This window comes from Eptesicus fuscus, chromosome 1, assembly GCF_027574615.1.
Source record: "Eptesicus fuscus isolate TK198812 chromosome 1, DD_ASM_mEF_20220401, whole genome shotgun sequence".
NCBI lineage: Eukaryota > Metazoa > Chordata > Mammalia > Chiroptera > Vespertilionidae > Eptesicus > Eptesicus fuscus.
Genome location: NC_072473.1, coordinates 13,001,828 through 13,019,271, shown reverse-complemented (window position 1 = coordinate 13,019,271; position 17,444 = coordinate 13,001,828). Strand labels below are relative to the sequence as shown.

Genomic DNA, 17,444 nt, shown 5'->3' with positions numbered 1-17,444 from the left:
TTAAGCAACTATTATGTGCCAAGTGCTTTTAAAACATTAGTTTAAGCCTCATGAAGTTAACAATAATAACAGATGCTAAGTATTGAACTCTATGCAGAAGATATTCAGCGCGTCTCAGTCAATTCGTCCAACAGTGCAACCAGAGAAGAAACTGAGGCGCACAGGGAAGTGGTTTGCCCACTGTCGCATAGCCAGTAAGTGGTAGAGCCCCAATTTTTTTTTCAGAGACTAAACTGGAACACCATTCGTTAAGTTCTGATTTCCCTTGTTGTAAATTATACAAGACCACAGCACCAGGGAGTCTTGGAGCCCCGGGAGGACTCTAAACTGGCTCACCGTCCTCCCTTCCTGAGGCCTAGAACACAAACGGAGAACAACTAACAATTACCCTTCCCCTCCTGTTAGGGCCAGCTCTGGTTATATCTCAGGACTTCTCTGGGAGAGCATGCAGAATCCCAGGCACAGGAGGAGGGGGAGGAAGAGGAGATGAGAAAACCACTTTGCCCCATCCAGCCAACCAGCCACTCCACCTCAGCACCCAGCCACACGGAGTGCATGATCATTCTCTCCTTTCTTCAACAAGTATTCATCAGTGCCAACTATGTGCCAGCTGCTAGGCTGTGTCCTGGATCACAGTGAAGCCAAAATGGACAAGATTCTGGCTCTCAGGAAATTTACCCTCTGCAGGGCGGTGGGGTGGGGAGTGGGGAAGGACGACACGCATAAGAGAGAAGAACATGGAACAAGTAAGCAAGTACAAAAACAAGATAATTTCAGATGGTTATAAATGCCACAAAGGACACTTATAGGTAACAGGATTCAGAGGGACTGGATAGGAGTAGGGTATTATTTTTAATCAAGATGTTCTCTGCCCTAACCAGTTTGGCTCAGTGGATAGAGCATCGGCCTGCGGACTGTGAGGTCCCAGGTTCGATTCCGGTCAAGGGCATGTACCTTGGTTTTGGGCACATCCCCAGTAGGGGGTGTGCAGGAGGTAGCTGATTGATGTTTCTCTCTCATCTGATGTTTCTAACTCTTTATCCCTCCCCCTTCCTCTCTATAAAAAAAATCAATAAAATATACTTTTTTTAAAAAAGATGTTCTCTGACCCTTCTTATCACTGAAATAAATTTGAATCATTCCAAGATAACTCACCTTTCTAATGACCTTTTCAGGGCTCTAGAGCAGCACTGTCTCATAGAAATATTATCTGAGCCACATATGTAATTTTTAATTTTCTTGTAGCTGCATTTAAATAAGCAAGAAAGGTGAGATTATATATAATAATATATTTTATTTAACTCACAAGATCTTAAAATAGTATCATTTTAATATGTAATTATAAAATAATCAGATATTTCACATATTTTTAAACAAAGTCTTTGAAATTTGATATGTATTTTACACTCACAGAACATCTCAATTCCAACTAGCCATATTTCAAGTGCTCAAAGCCACATGTGGCTAGTGGTTACCATAAGTGAACAGTGCAGCACTAGAACCTTGATTAACATATCTATTGAAACATGTTGTGATATGCTGATTTTTCATTTCCACAAGGACAATCTTGGAAGCCTTATTAATCTCTGCACTTCTGTATCCTCCTGTGTCTAACATGATACCTCTTGCTAGATGTGAATGAGAAAGTGTACATTCTGGTTGCTATTGGCAATAATCTTACAACCAAACAGACTTAGGAGCATGAGATGGTGGACATCAGAATAGAGAAAGAAAGGAATGTGATCCTTAATGACATAGTTCAGCTGCTGGATCAACCCTTACCTAAAGTCCACTAGACATTTTGGTTACATAAGTCAGCAAATTTTTCTTATTGTTTAAGCCAGTTTGAGTAGGTGTTTTTGTCCTTTGTGACTGAAAGCAATTGGTGCCAGGAAGAAAGTAAATGCTCAGTAAATAATCTTTAGTCCACAAATTAATTAATATGGTCACAATGCTGTGCATTTCTATCTATTTAAAGTGAATGCATTCCCCCCCAAGTTAAAGAGCATGCTCAGAATGGATGCAATGAATAGATCTGGTTCTAATCAAGCACAACCAACTTATTTGTAATATTAACCATTATGACAGAAGAGCTATATAAAACCCATCTGGCTAAGATCAGATCTTAAAATCAAATGCTTGGAGCATATAAGTCAAAAACACACAAGAAGAAAACCTAAAATGCCAACTGCAAAAACTACTAGAACGCAAGCTTTTATACATGGTAGCCATTCTCATGGCCTCTTTACTTTCTTCAGCCAGTAGAAAGAGAACATATCTTAAAGCTACATGAACATTCTTCCCAGTCTTCAGGAAGAAATTCATTTCTATATTTGAAGTGAGTATCTCCTAACAGGAAATTTCTACACTTTTAAAATTTGACAACTTCTTTCCCCTTCCTCACACTCCATGCATCCCCAACCCCACCCAAACTCAAATGGTGTATGAAAGATTAGGAAAAATGTAAACAACAACAGAAATCTTTCCAAGTAAAATCATTTCATTTGACATTCTGAAAGTCCTCTATACAGGCCCAAATCTTCATGCAGGACCCCCCTCTGTGCATACAAGAGTGTTGGTGACATGTGTATAATCTAGCAATCTTTGCTTCCTGTGTGGCCACATGGAAAAGAGCCAACATGGTCAGAAAAATGGAAATCTTCTCTGAGTGGGCACACCCAGTCTACATAGCAGATTCACTGAGGATTACAGGGCCTGAGTTTGCACCAGGAATAAAAAGCCCACCACAATGGTCCCACCACATCCCCATCTTGATTTTTGCAGTCTGATATCATTTATTTCAAAAAACTTAATGATATCAAGGCTCAGATTGGTATATCATTACATTATGTTCCTAGTATGAGGAAAATGCCACCGTTAACTGTATCGTCAATAATCTGATCTTCCTAATTATCCAAATCACTTTACTGGAGCTGAACTGAAGTTTTCTCTTATCTGTAAAAGTTGGTTTGGCTAGGATTATTTGTAGGGGAAAAAAGATTATAGAGGGTTATTTAATTATGAGAATCATTTGGATCTCAACCAGCAAGTATTTACAAATAAATAACTGATCTATGAATCACAATCATCTTTCTCTGCTCATTAATGCATAGACCCTGCTTCGCTTTATTGTTCCACTGATGCTGTCTGTGCTTGAACATAATAATATACTGCATTTCTTTACAAAATATTGGCAAAGATTGTTATTCCATAATAGAGATGAGCTGGCCCTACCTTGAGTCATCTGTCTTCTGTTTGACACAAGTGTTCTATCTCACTCATTGCCTCATGTTTCATAAGTGCTCATTTGCAACATTTTCATCTGCTCGTTCATAAGCAATGCGTGCTGTGTCATCTCCATGGTCACATAAAGACAAATTTGGGAGGTTTTGTAGGAAGGAAATTTTAAAACATTTAAACACATGACTATATTCAGCCTTTTTTAAATAAAATCCTGCTTCTTGAAGAGAACAAGAAATTATTTTATTTTCCAAGTAGAAATCTGAGTCTTATACGCCACTTAAAGAAAAAATTCACAAAGCCAGGTTGCTGACTTCAATAGAGGGCAATTTTTCATCAGCCAGGTCTGTCAAATCCATTTTATTTCACAAATTGGATAGCCATATCTGTGTGTTCTCTATCAGACATAAGAAAATGGTTTTCTTTTGATTGGTAGTATTGCATTTTATTTTTGGATATTCTCTTTATCGAGGGTGAGGAAAAATATCTAGACAGTATTCATGTTTTTGAAAGCACATATTTACAAAGGATAAGACCAGAATAATACTTAAGGGTTTCATAGACATTACTTTGTGAGACTCAGAACTATCTTTGAGATAAAACTGAGGAGCAAAGGACAAATATTTATTGAGGGCCTGCTATATGAAAGTAACTGGACTGGATAATTTATATGGGTCATCTCCTTTAGTCCTCACAAACCCCATGAATTGGGTATTGTTATCTCTACTTGAAAGATAAGAAAACTTGAGCTAGCTGAGATACGTAATTGACCAAAAGTGACACAGAAAAGAAATGAAAGGGAACCAGGATTCAAATCCAGCTCTGTGGCTTCAAAACTCATGCTCTGAGTAGCTTACAGTAAGGAAAAAAAATCTGTAAACAACCTAAGTGGCATCATAGGAATTGCTTAATCAGGGGTGGGAAATGTCCAGACTGTGGGCCATATAAGGCCTGCAAAATCATTTAGTCTGGTCCTGCCAAGGCATTAGGGAAGAGCTAATTAAATATTTGACCAAATATAGCAGGTTAATTTTTAAGCTGATGATTTTGCATAGCCCATGAATGATGTTATAAATATCCAAATGGCCCCTGGCAGAAAAATGGTTCCCCAACCCTGGCTTAAATAAACTGTAATCCTATATAATAAAAGGCTAATATGCAAATCAACAGAACAGCGGAACGACCAGTCGCTATGACGCACACTGGCCACCAGGGGGCAGACGCTCAACGTAGAAGCTGCCCCCTGGTGGTCAGTGCGCTCCCACAGGGGGAGTGCTGCTCAGCCAGAAGCCAGGCTCATAGCTGGTGAGCACAGCGGCGGTGGTGGGAGCCTCTCCAGGGAATGGGCCAAAGCCGTCAGTCAGACATCCCCCAAGGGCTCTCGAACTGCCAAAGGGTACAGGCTGGGCTGAGGCACGCCCTCCCCCAAGTGCACAGAATTTTGTGAACCAGGCGTCTAGTGTATACATAAAAAGCAATCATGGCAAATGATGCTATAGATGTATTTTTATTGACATGAAAAGATGTTAACATGTAAACATCAAGTAAAAAGAGCAGATTATAAAAAGAGAACATATTATATGATTCCTTTTAAGTTACACATATAATTTTATATGTATATTTGCAGTTAAAAAATTATAGCTTGGTGATGGGATTTTAAGTATGTTTCTTCTTGTTATTCATTTATAATTGGTGTACAATGAGCTTCTATTGCCTGGATGCTTGGATGAATGGGCAGATACAGTGAGAAATATGTAGATACATAGATATAGAATATATAAAGAGATATAGATAGAATTTAAAGAGCTAGTGTTTAAAAAAATAAGATTGCACGCACATCTGATATTTGAAAAGCTCTATTATACACTTTAAGAATACTCATGTGCAACATACTTGCAAGAGTTCAGAAAAATATATCTATCAGTCTATCTGTATATCAATATCTATACATTTATAGATATATTTTCTCACTATATATAAATGCACTGATATAAACAGTGAATAAAATAATATCTACACATTTATAAAGACAATGAAAGAATATTATGATAAAGCAAATACAGCAAAATGGTAGCAATCAGGGAATCTGGGTGAAGAGTATATTGGAGTTCCTTGTGCTATTCTTTCAACTTTTCTGTAAATGTGAATTACCTCACAGTTTAAAAGTTTAAAAAAGTAATACACATTTTATATTTCAAACACATGGTCTGGTACAAGATTATACCAATTTAAAAAGAGACACTACTCCACCATTTGATCTCCTTATTGGCACTTGAAACAAGAGCCTGTGATCAATTTTTTAATTCACCCTTTACAGTGCTTGTCACAGAATAACTTGCGATTTATTTGGTTGTCTTCCCCAGAGCATAGAAATATATGGGAAGCCTCCCATTTTGTTTCACAAGGCCAGCACAATTTTAATAACAGAATTTGACAAACCTAGCACATAAAAATCCATGGACCAACATGAATCATAAATATAGACACACATGTAGAAAACAAATACTAGCTTATTCAAGTCTAATAATGCCTTAAAAGAAAACAATAAATCATTCATAGATAGGGTTCATTTCAAGATTATAAAGTAAGGTCAACATGAGAAAATCTAGAGAATTTAAGAGATATTTCATCTGACTTTCTTGATAAATAGTGAAGAGAGGTTTTTCTTTAGCAACTCGTTTTTGTAAACTAGGAATAATAGAACACAATAAAGACTATCTATTACAAAGAAAAATATATTTGAGGGGGAATACTAGAGACATTACTACCCAAGCTAGGAATAAGAAAAATATACCCATTGTCATTGCTATTATTCAACTCTGTTCTGGAGGCTCTAGCCAACATAGTAAAAGGAAATTATAATTACTTCTTAATTTTATGATAACCTCTCTAAAAATTCCCAAAGAAGCCACAAAAAAACGATTAATTAATAAGACAGTTTTAATCAGGTCCAATACAGTATATCAAAGCTTTATGCCAGACATTGCAAGTTAGCAAACTTTTTCCACAAGGGTCAGAGAGAAAATATTTTAGGGTTTGAAGGCCATATGGTCTCTGCAGCAACTATTCAACTCAGTCATGCAAAAGCAGCCATAGATAATACAGAAATGAATGGATGCATCTGTCTTCCAATAAAACTTTATTTACAAAAACAGGCAGTGGGCCAGATCTGTCCCACTGGCCACAGTTTGCTGACCCCTACTTTATACCACACAAATAAAAGTCGATGGAGAAAAGTTATCATGTCAAACAGCAAAACAATATGTAAAGACCTAGAAATTACTTTCTAAAGGGCGATTCAACTATATGAATCAAAAATTAAACTATGGGGGAGAAAAAAAAATGGCGACGGAATAGAGTCGGGTTTGGAGTCTGTTCCTGGGGCGGAGAGTCGGAGCAGCAGAGGCTCGCAGATGGAGTGTATGTGGGCAAGCCAAGGGACAGCTAAACTCCAGGAGAAGGCGGGGGAGTGCTGGGCAGTGTTCCTCTGACCGCGCAGCACCCACAGGGGCTGGGTCCCCTCCTGGAGCTGCGGGCTCGCCGGGCGCCTCGCCATCTTGCAAGGAAAGGAGGATTTTAGTGGAAACCTGACTTTCCGCGACAACTGCAAACACTGAACTGCTGGGAGCACCAGACCACCGGTCCCCTATCAGCGCAAACATTCGGATTCAAAGAAACTCTTCACTGCACCACGGAAAGGTCAGATTTTGTCTGAAATAAGCTGCGGTTTCTAATCCCCGCGGTGGGTGAGGGAAGCGCTGGGTGAGGGAAGTGCGGCAGCCGCAGGACCGGCAGGAGCCGGGAGGTCTGTGCCTAGAAAAATCGGCGGCAGTTGGAACTGCCGTGATCCGTGAATGAGGAGGGGGGTCTTCTGAGCTGCTAACAGAAGTGACCTCTTGAAAGCAACTCATTTTAATCTGACGAGGAGGGTCAGACTAAGAATTTTCAAAGGAGTGCAGGCTCCTTAGTCTGGGGCACAGACCCACGGTCCGCACACTTGGGCTCTTTCCGACTCTGATTGCTAAGCCCAATACAGAGGCAAACCCAGGTGGAAACCCTGAAAGACTGCAGGGGGAAGGTGTTTTTTCGGAACCTGGGGCCAGAGCTGCGTGTGACCATCAGAGAGGCAGCTCTGAGGCGCAAACCTCCACAAGCTCTGAGGCGCACACCTCCACAAACCACCGGTAGTGAGTGCCATAGAGGGGAAAAAAAAAAAAAAAAAAAGAGCTAGAGAGGCCCGGAAGTCAATTCAGAAACACTGCCACCCAGGGGCTGAAACGCTAATTGTCTCTGGTGTAATCAAAAATAAATACGAGAAATTAAGACAGGGCTGGCTTAAAAAGCAGGACTGGCTTCCAACACTGAGGAGCCCTGGAATGAAGCTGAACTGAAATACCGCCCAGACTGGGAAAAAGGCGTACCAAACAGAATAATAGAGGAAGTGAATGACAGCCGCTACTGCACATTTTAGTCTTCCTATTTTTTAATTTTCAATTCTTTTTTCAATTTTTTATTCTCATATTTTTTTATTTTCATTTTTTGCATCTTTTACTTAAGAAACTAATATTTTTTTCTTTTTCCTCACTTGATTTTCACCTTTTTAATTATTACATTTTTATTTTCAATCAGCACTATTTTTACTATTATTTTACTTTTTTTTTTTTTTTTTTTTTTTTTTTAATGTCATTTGATTTTCTCTTTCTTTTATTTTTGGATTAGTGTCCTACATTCGATTTACATCTTTCCCTTACAATCGCTTTACCCTATCTCAAAGCTAACATTATGCCATCACTCTCCTCCTAATCTTTCCCCTTTTGGTCCCCAGGTTATCTTAACCCTTTCTGGCTTTAGATTTTCCCTACTTTTTCAGTTTACTCCCTGCTGAAACTTCACCCTACTTATATATCTAATTCCCAACCCCCTGCTCCAAATCCATACAAACCTCTCTCTACGCTACCTTTAAAAAATTATTTTTCTCTCGGGCCTTTTGTTGTTGTTTGCTTGAATGTTGATTAGATTGAATTTTTATGCTTTTTTATGAGATTGTTTTGATTATTCTTTTTGTTGGTTTGGTTGGTTCTTTTGTTTGCTTTGTTTTTGTTTGTTTTTTACTTTTGTTTTCCCTTGCCTCACTTGATATTAGCTGCTGTTGCAGTTTGTATTAATCTCCAGGCTCGTGTTGCTGGAATTTGCTGGGAATAGTGGTTGTTCTAGTGGAGTTTACTCCTCATATATATAGTTTGTTCCCCTTTTCTCTCTTAGTATCATTCTTGTCTCTCTTACTTTTTTTTTTCTTTTCTTTTTCTTTTCTGTTATTTCTTTTCTTTCTTTCTGCTCTTTTCCCAAGTTCAGATTCACACTCTTTGTTATTGTTTTTTTTTTCTTCGTTGTTGTTCTTTCTTTTTACTCTCCCTCTTCCACTCCTATTCCCTAATTTGTCTTTCTCTGGTGGTTACCTTTATTGGAGGTTATTAATATCGTGAATACAATTCTGTTCAGTGCCTTGTCTGTTGTGCCTGGTTGTGTTGTATTTTATACCTTTAAATCAACGCCAGAGAGAGAAATCTATATAACCAGACATCCGGAGAAGAGAGACCATGGGGAGACAAAGAAACAGCCCCCACAGGAAAGAGAAGCAGGCATCACCAGAAAAGGAAGTAAACGATTTAGAGGCAAACAACCTATCAGAGAAAGAATTCAGAGAAATGGTCATAAAGTGGCTGAAAAGGATGGAAGACAAATTCGACAATATGAGTAAGAACCAAGAAGAAATGAAGAAGAACCAAGAAGAAATGAAAAATGACATCGCTGCTGTAAAGAACTCAATAGAAAGCATCAAGAGTAGACTAGATGAAGCAGAGGACCGCATAAGTGAGCTAGAAGACAAGATGGAAAAAAATACCCAATTACAACAGCTTCTAGAAACAAAAATTAGAAAGATTGAGGAGAGCGTAAGGGAACTTCGGGACAATACAAAACAAAACAACATCAGGATAATAGGGGTGCCAGAAGGAAAGGAAACTGAGCAAGGAATAGAAAACCTGTTTGAAGAAATAATAACAGAAAACTTCCCTGATATAGGGAAGAAAAAACCCACACAAATCCAAGAAGCTCACAGAGTTCCAAGCAAAATGAACCCCAAAAGACCGACGCCAAGGCACATTATAGTTAAGTTGGCAAACACCAACGACAAAGTAAGAATCTTACAAGCGGCCAGAGAGAGACAGACAGTTACATACAAAGGAACCCCCATCAGACTAGCAACTGATTTCTCAACAGAAACTCATCAGGCCAGAAGGGAATGGAATGAAATATACCAAGTCATGCAAAGGAAGGGTCTAAATCCAAGAATACTGTACCCAGCAAGGCTATCAATCAAAATTGATGGTGAAATCAGGAGCTTCAGAGACAAAAAAGGACTAAGGGAGTTTATCACCACCAAACCAGCAATGAAAGAACTGCTAAAGGGTCTGCTGTAAAAAAAAAAAAAAAAAGAAAGAAAGAAATAGGAAGCAAAGAAGGTACACAGGGGTATAGAATAAAAATGGCGTCAAATAAGTACCTATCAATAATAACTTTAAATGTAAATGGACTGAATGCCCCAATCAAAAGACACAGGGTAACAGACTGGATAAGAAAACAAAACCCAGATATCTGCTGTCTACAGGAAACCCACCTCAAAAAAAAGGATGCATACAGACTGAGAGTAAAGGGATGGAAAAAGGTTTTCCAGGCAAATGGAAATGAAAAAAAAGCTGGGGTTGCAATACTTATATCTGACAAATTAGATCTCAAAGTGAAGGACATAACAAGAGATAATGAAGGCCACTTCATAATACTAAAGGGAGAAATCCAACAAGAAGAAATAACTCTGGTAAACATATATGCACCCAATACAGGAGCACCAAGATACATTAAAAAACTCCTGGAAGATATCAAAGGAGAGATTGACAGTAATACAATCATAGTAGGAGACTTCAATACCCCACTATCACCATTGGACAAATCCTCTAAACAAAAAATCAGCAAAGAAACATCAATCCTAAATGACTCACTAGAACAGATGGAATTAATCGACATCTTCAGAACATTTCACCCCAAAGCCACAGAATATACATTCTTCTCAAGTGCACATGGGTCATTTTCAAAGATAGACCATATGTTAGGACATAGGCAAAGTCTCTCCAAATTCAAGAAGATAGAAATCATATCAAGTATCTTCTCAGATCACAGTGGCATAAAACTGGAAATCAACTACAATAAAAACAACCCAAAGAAATCAAACACTTGGAGACTAAACAGCATGTTATTAAACCATGACTGGGTTACCAAAGACATCAAGGAAGAAATAAAAAACATCATGGCAACAAACGACAATGAAAACACAACAATCCAAAATCTATGGGACACAATGAAAGCAGTCCTGAGAGGGAAGTTCATAGCTCTACAAGCCTACTTCAAAAAACAAGAAACAATGGTAATAAATTACCTAACCCAACAACTCAAAGAGTTAGAGAGAGAGCAACAAGATAAGCCCAGTGTAAGCAGAAGGAAAGAAATAATAAAGATCAGAGCGGAGATGAACGACATAGAGACCAAAGAAACAATACAAAAGATCAACAAAACCAAGAGCTGGTTCTTTGAAAGGATAAACAAGATTGATGGACCTCTAGCCAGGCTCACCAAGAAGCAAAGAGAGAGGACCCAAATAAACAAAATCAGAAATGAAAGAGGTGAAATAACAACAGACCCCGACGAAATACAAAGGATTGTTACAAAATACTACGAACAACTCTATTCCAACAAACTGGACAACCTAGAGGAAATCGACATATTCCTAGAAAAATACAACCTTCCAAAACTCAATCAGGAAGATTCTAAACAGCTCAACATGCCAGTAACTATGGAAGAAATTGAAGCAGTCATCAAAAAGCTTCCGGCAAACAAAAGCCCGGGGCCAGATGGCTTCACAGGAGAGTTTTATCAAACTTTCAAGGAAGAACTAAAACCTATCCTCCTCAGACTATTCCAAAAAATTCAAGAGGAAGGAACACTTCCAGGCTCCTTCTATGAAGCCAGCATCACCCTAATACCAAAACCAGATAAAGACAACTCAATGAAAGAGAATTACAGGCCAATATCCCTCATGAACATTGATGCCAAAATCCTCAACAAAATTCTAGCAAATCGGCTCCAGCAGTACATCAGAAAGATCATACACCATGACCAAGTAGGATTTATTCCAGGAATGCAAGGATGGTACAATATCCGCAAATCAATAAACGTGATACATCACATAAACAAATTGAGAGATAAAAATCACATAGTCATATCAATAGATGCAGAAAAAGCATTTGACAAAATCCAACACCCTTTCTTGATAAAAACTCTCAACAAGGTGGGAATAGAAGGCTCATACCTCAACATAATAAAAGCTATTTATGATAAACCCACAGCAAACATCATACTCAATGGGCAAAAACTAAAACCATTTCCCCTAAGAACAGGAACAAGACAGGGATGCCCACTCTCACCACTCCTGTTTGACATAGTACTGGAAATATTAGCTATCGCAATTAGGCAAGAAGAAGAAATAAGAGGCATCCAAATTGGAAAAGAAGAAGTGAAGCTGTCCTTATTTGCAGATGACATGATATTGTACATAAAAAACCCAAAAGATTCCATCAAAAAACTAATAGACTTAATAAATGAATTCGGCAATGTAGCGGGATACAAAATTAACACCAAGAAATCTATGGCTTTTCTATACACCAATAATGAACTTACAGAAAGAGAGACTAAAAAAGCAATCCCATTTACCATCGCACCAAAAAAATTAAGATACCTAGGAATAAACTTAACTAAGGAGGTAAAAGACCTATACGCAGAAAACTACAGGACACTGAAAAAAGAGATAGAGGAAGACGTAAACAGATGGAAGAACATACCATGTTCCTGGATTGGTAGAATCAACATCATTAAAATGTCCATACTACCCAAAGCAATCTACAGATTCAATGCACTCCCCATCAAAATACCAACAGCATATTTCACAGACCTAGAAAGAACTCTCCAAAAATTCATCTGGAATAAAAAAAGACCCCGACTAGCCTCAGCAATCCTCAGAAAGAAGAATAAAGTAGGTGGGATCTCAATACCAGATTTCAAGCTGTATTACAAAGCCACTGTTCTCAAAACAGCCTGGTACTGGCACAAGAACAGACATATTGATCAATGGAACAGAATAGAGAACCCAGATATCGACCCAAACCACTATGCTCAATTAATATTTGACAAAGGAGGCATGAACATACAATGGAGTCAAGACAGTCTCTTCAATAAATGGTGTTGGGAAAACTGGACAGATACATGCAAAAAAATGAAACTAGATCACCAACTTACACCATACACAAAAATAAACTCAAAATGGATACAGGACTTAAACATAAGACGGGAAACCATAAAAATACTAGAGGAATCCACAGGCAACAAAATCTCAGACATATGCCACAAGAACTTCTTCACTGACACTGCCCCTAGGGCAATGGAAGCTAAAGAGAAAATTAACAAATGGGACTACATCAAAATAAAAAGCTTTTTTACAGCAAAAGAAACCATCAACAAAACAACAAGAAAGCCCACTGCATGGGAAAACATATTTGCAAATGCTATCACTGATAAAGGTTTAATCTCCAACATCTACAGGCAGCTTATGCAACTCAGTAAGAGGAAGATAAATGATCCAATAAAAAAATGGGCAACAGACCTAAACAGAATATTTTCAAAAGAAGACAGAAGGAAGGCCAAGAGACACATGAAAACATGTTCAAAGTCACTTATTATCCGAGAGATGCAAATCAAAACAACAATGAGGTACCATCTCACACCTGTCAGAATGGCTATCATCAACAAATCAACAAACGACAAGTGTTGGCGAGGATGCGGAGAAAAAGGAACCCTCATGCACTGCTGGTGGGAATGCAGACTGGTGCAGCCACTGTGGAGAACAGTATGGAGTTTCCTCAAAAAACTGAAAATGGAACTCCCATTTGACCCAGTAATCCCACTCCTGGGAATATATCCGAAGAAACTAGAAACACCAATCAGAAAGGATATATGCACCACTATGTTCATAGCAGCACAATTTACAATAGCTAAGATTTGGAAACAGCCTAGGTGCCCGTCAGCAGATGACTGGATCAGAAAACTGTGGTACATCTACACAATGGAATACTATGCTGCCATAAAAAAGAAGGAATTCTCATCATTTGCAGCAACCTGGATGGAATTGGAGAACATTATGCTAAGTGAAATAAGCCAGTCAATGAAAGAAAAATACCACATGATCTCACTCATTTAGAGATAGTAAAGAACATTATAAAATGGTGAACAAAAAGATAGATACAGAGACAGTAAAGCATCAAACAGACTTTCAAAGTACAGGGGGAAAGTTTGGGAAAGGTGGGGGAGTTATGAAATCAAACGAAGGACTTGTATGCATGCATATAAGCATAAACAATGGACGCAAAACTCTGGGGGGGGGGAGGGCATGTGTGGGTGTGGGGTGGGGGGGGTAATAGTAAGATATGTACACATATAATACCTCAATAAAAATATTAAAAAAAAAAAAAAAAAAATTAAACTATGAATACTCTTTCAACATAACAAGTCCATTTCTGGGAATTTACACTAAAGATATACTTAGGGAAGGACATAAAGATATGTACATATGGATATTTATTATAGTGTTATTTGTAATAAGAAAAATATCTCTGACATAATCCATATCTATGAAAATATATCATTTTTAAAGGTGACAGAACAGTATGCTAATTTTTAAGTATATGGGTGTGTGATGGTTATGCATATGTAATCACACATGAAAAAAAAATCCTGGAAAGATATATACCCAACTAGTGGCCTGGTGCATAAAATTCGTGCAGGGGAGGGGGGTGTCCCTCAGCCTGGCCTGCAGCCTCTCCAATTTGGGACCCCTTGGGAGATGTCCGACTGCCAGTTTAGGCCCAATCCCGCAGGGGTCGGACATCCCTCTCACAATCTGGGACCTCTGGCTCCTAACTGTTCGCCTGCCTGCCAGCCTGATCTCCCCCTAACCACTCCCCTGCCGGCCTGATTGACGCCTACCTGCTCCCCTGCTGGCCTGATCACCTCTAACTGCTCTCCCCTGCCAGACCGATCACCCCCAACTGCCCTCCCCTGCCAGCCCCATCACCCCCAACTGCCCTCCCCTGCCAGCCTGATCACCCACAACTGCCCTCCCCTGCCGCAACCTGCCTCTTCTGCCGGGACCCGCCTCCTCCACGTGAGGCGGTGGAGATGCTGGGACTGGCCTCCTCCAAGCCACGTGGAGCCACAGGACCCCCAGGACCCCCAGGCCTCACTGTGTGGAGCAACCGCTGCGCCCCACCTCCACTGTGTGCGCAGCCATCTTGTGGCAGCCATCTCATGACGGCCATCTTGTGATGACGTCACACGTGAGGGCCACCTAGGCTTTTATTAGTATAGACAGTATGGGAATTTCAACTGTTGGGTTGGGATAAACCTCTGACATTCTTGAAAAATTCTCATTTATAATTTATGATGACTAAGTTTGGGTCTCTTAGTAGAAAATGTAAGTTCATATAATTTATTTTTTAATCTTTATTGTTGAAATTATTACATAGGTCCTCCTTTTCCCCCCTTAAACCTCTTCCAGCCTGCTCCCGTCCTCCCCTCCAGACCCTCACCACCCTATTGTCTGTGTCAACACGTTATGCATATATGCATACAAGTTCATTGGTTGACCTCTTCCTACACACCCTCCCCTGCCTACATGATTTATATCTAGTGACATTTAAACACGTTTTCCCTTACAATTGACAACAGTTATTTATTTTGCCATGTTTTGGTTATAGTATATCTATAAATTGATACATATTTGATTTTCATGTATTTAAAATAGTGGAAAAAAGTAGTTGGGGAAGAAAGAAAAATAATTATCTCTGTAAGTGCTCAGAAATTCTTTATAGGTGTAAATGAACACAAGTTATATGGCATAACTGTTACCACAAAGAGGAAAAAAAACATTATTTTTGCCTCCTCAAAACACTGAACTTATCTGGCTTTGAAATCTACCAATTTCCCTCCTGAAGTGGCGGTCTCCAATAGCTCAGAATAAAAATTAGATCCACTGCAAACAGAAGATCCTCTGGTAAAAGACATTTTCAACTTTTGAAGGGTGTGTGCACACACACCTATGTGAGTATGTGTATGTACGCACATGTAAGTATGTGTGTGTGATCTTGTCGTTGCTAGAGAGGCCATGGGAGAAAAGACAGTCTCCCCAGAGCCAAGTTAGAAGTTAACAGGAACAATATGACAAACACAAGGTCATCCAGAGTTCTCAAAAGTGATGTCAAAAAACTATGAGGTGTTAAGTATATTTTGTAAGCCATAAAAATCTAGGACACAATGAGCAAGTGATAAAGTTTGCTCTGAACACAACAGACAAATAAATACATTGATATAACATGGTTTGCATTAACTATTCCTTTGTTCCCAGTCTCAATCAGATGCTATTTGTCCTTTAACAGCAGAAATTACTACTGTGAAACATGAACATAATGACTTAAGCTTGTGTTGAGAACAGGGAGATTGGAATTCCACAACTTTCCTTTCCATCTTCCATTTTTAAAAACCTGGAACATGAATTCAGTATAGCTAAAAAGTGAATAATGAAATTATGTTTTTCTTGTCAAATACTGATCTCTGTAAAGTGTATCACCATCCCCAGTAGAAACTTACCCTTCAACTTGAGGTCCACATTATGTCTCAGCCAAGGATAAACCCCGTAGCTTGGCATGTCTTCAGGAATTGGATTGCTGTTTATCCAGCCATCACAAGCAAACCGGAAGAAATTATCACAAGGGTCCACAGATGGATTTACTTTACTCAAGATGGCAGCAGCTATTTAAAAAGAAAATCATAGGGTTAATGAAAATCACTGAATGTTGTGTTTTGGCCTCTTCCAAATTAAACAATGATTTCCTATCAACCAGTTCCCAAGCCTTAGCTTTTACATTTCCCCTTATATGACTCCCTGGATCAACTGCACCATACCAAATTACCGCATTCAGAGTGTGTGGGTCGAAAGTTTCGTATTACTGTTATAGGGTTTTGCAGGAACACTCCTAATAATCTGTGGGACACAGGACAGGCATACAGATGGAGTATATGCTAAATTGCTTGCAAAGATGCTTGGGACATTTCCTTCCGGCCCGCTCATCCTTCTGCAAGGTGACTTTGCCACTCTTCCCATCAAGCAGTAGGATCCATTTCTCCTGCCTTGAACCTGGGCTGGCCTTATGACTTGCTTTGACCAATAGAATGTGGCAGAGTAACTTTCCATGAATTTATAAGCTAGGTCTTAAGAAGCCCTGCATATTGCATGTGAACTCTCTTTGAATGGAGCTCTGAGACTGTCCTTTGAAGAAGCCTCCTGGAGCCGAAACCGGTTTGACTCAGTGGATAGAGCGACGGCCTGCAGACTCAAGGGTCCCAGGTTCGATTCCGGTCAAAGGCATGTACCTTGGTTGTGGGCACATCCCCAGTAGGAGGTGTGCAGGAGGCAGCTGATCGATGTTTCTCTCTCATCCATGTTTCTAACTCTCTATCCCTCTCTCTTCCTCTCTGTAAAAAAATCAATAAAATATATTAAAAAAAAAAAAAGAAGAAGAAGAAGAAGCCTCCTGGAGAAGGTGAGACCACATGGAGAAGAACCAAGCCAGCACCAGATTTGTGACTGAGGCCATCGTGCACCTTCTAGGTCACATGACCCTTCAGGTGAATGCAACTTTATGAATGAGCCTAGGCCAATGGTTCTCAACCTTCCTAATGCCGCAACCCTTTAATACAGTTCCTCATGTTGTGGTGATCCCCAACCATAAAATTATTTTCGTTGCCACTTCATAACTGTAATTTTGCTACTGTTAATGAATCGTAATGTAAATATCTGTGTTTTCCGATGGTCTTAGGCTCTACAGCAGCCACAGGTTGAGAACCGCTAGCAGGGTCGCCTAAGACCATCAGAAAACACAGATATTTACATTATGATTCATAACAGTAGCAAAATTACAGTTTTGAAGTAGCGACGAACATAACTTTATGGTTGGGGGTCACCACAAAATGAGGAACTGTATTAAAGG

At 39.2% G+C, this 17,444-nt stretch overlaps 1 protein-coding gene across 1 annotated transcript in view; it reads right to left on the bottom strand.

The window, feature by feature from the left end:
- PHEX (phosphate regulating endopeptidase X-linked) overlaps nucleotides 1-17,444 on the bottom strand; it is a 225,337-nt gene that overhangs the window by 195,062 nt on the left and 12,831 nt on the right. The window contains exon 3 of the mRNA XM_008154575.3: nucleotides 16,045-16,206. Coding sequence (XP_008152797.1) covers nucleotides 16,045-16,206 — 162 coding nt within the window. The remainder of the gene's footprint in view (nucleotides 1-16,044; nucleotides 16,207-17,444) is intronic.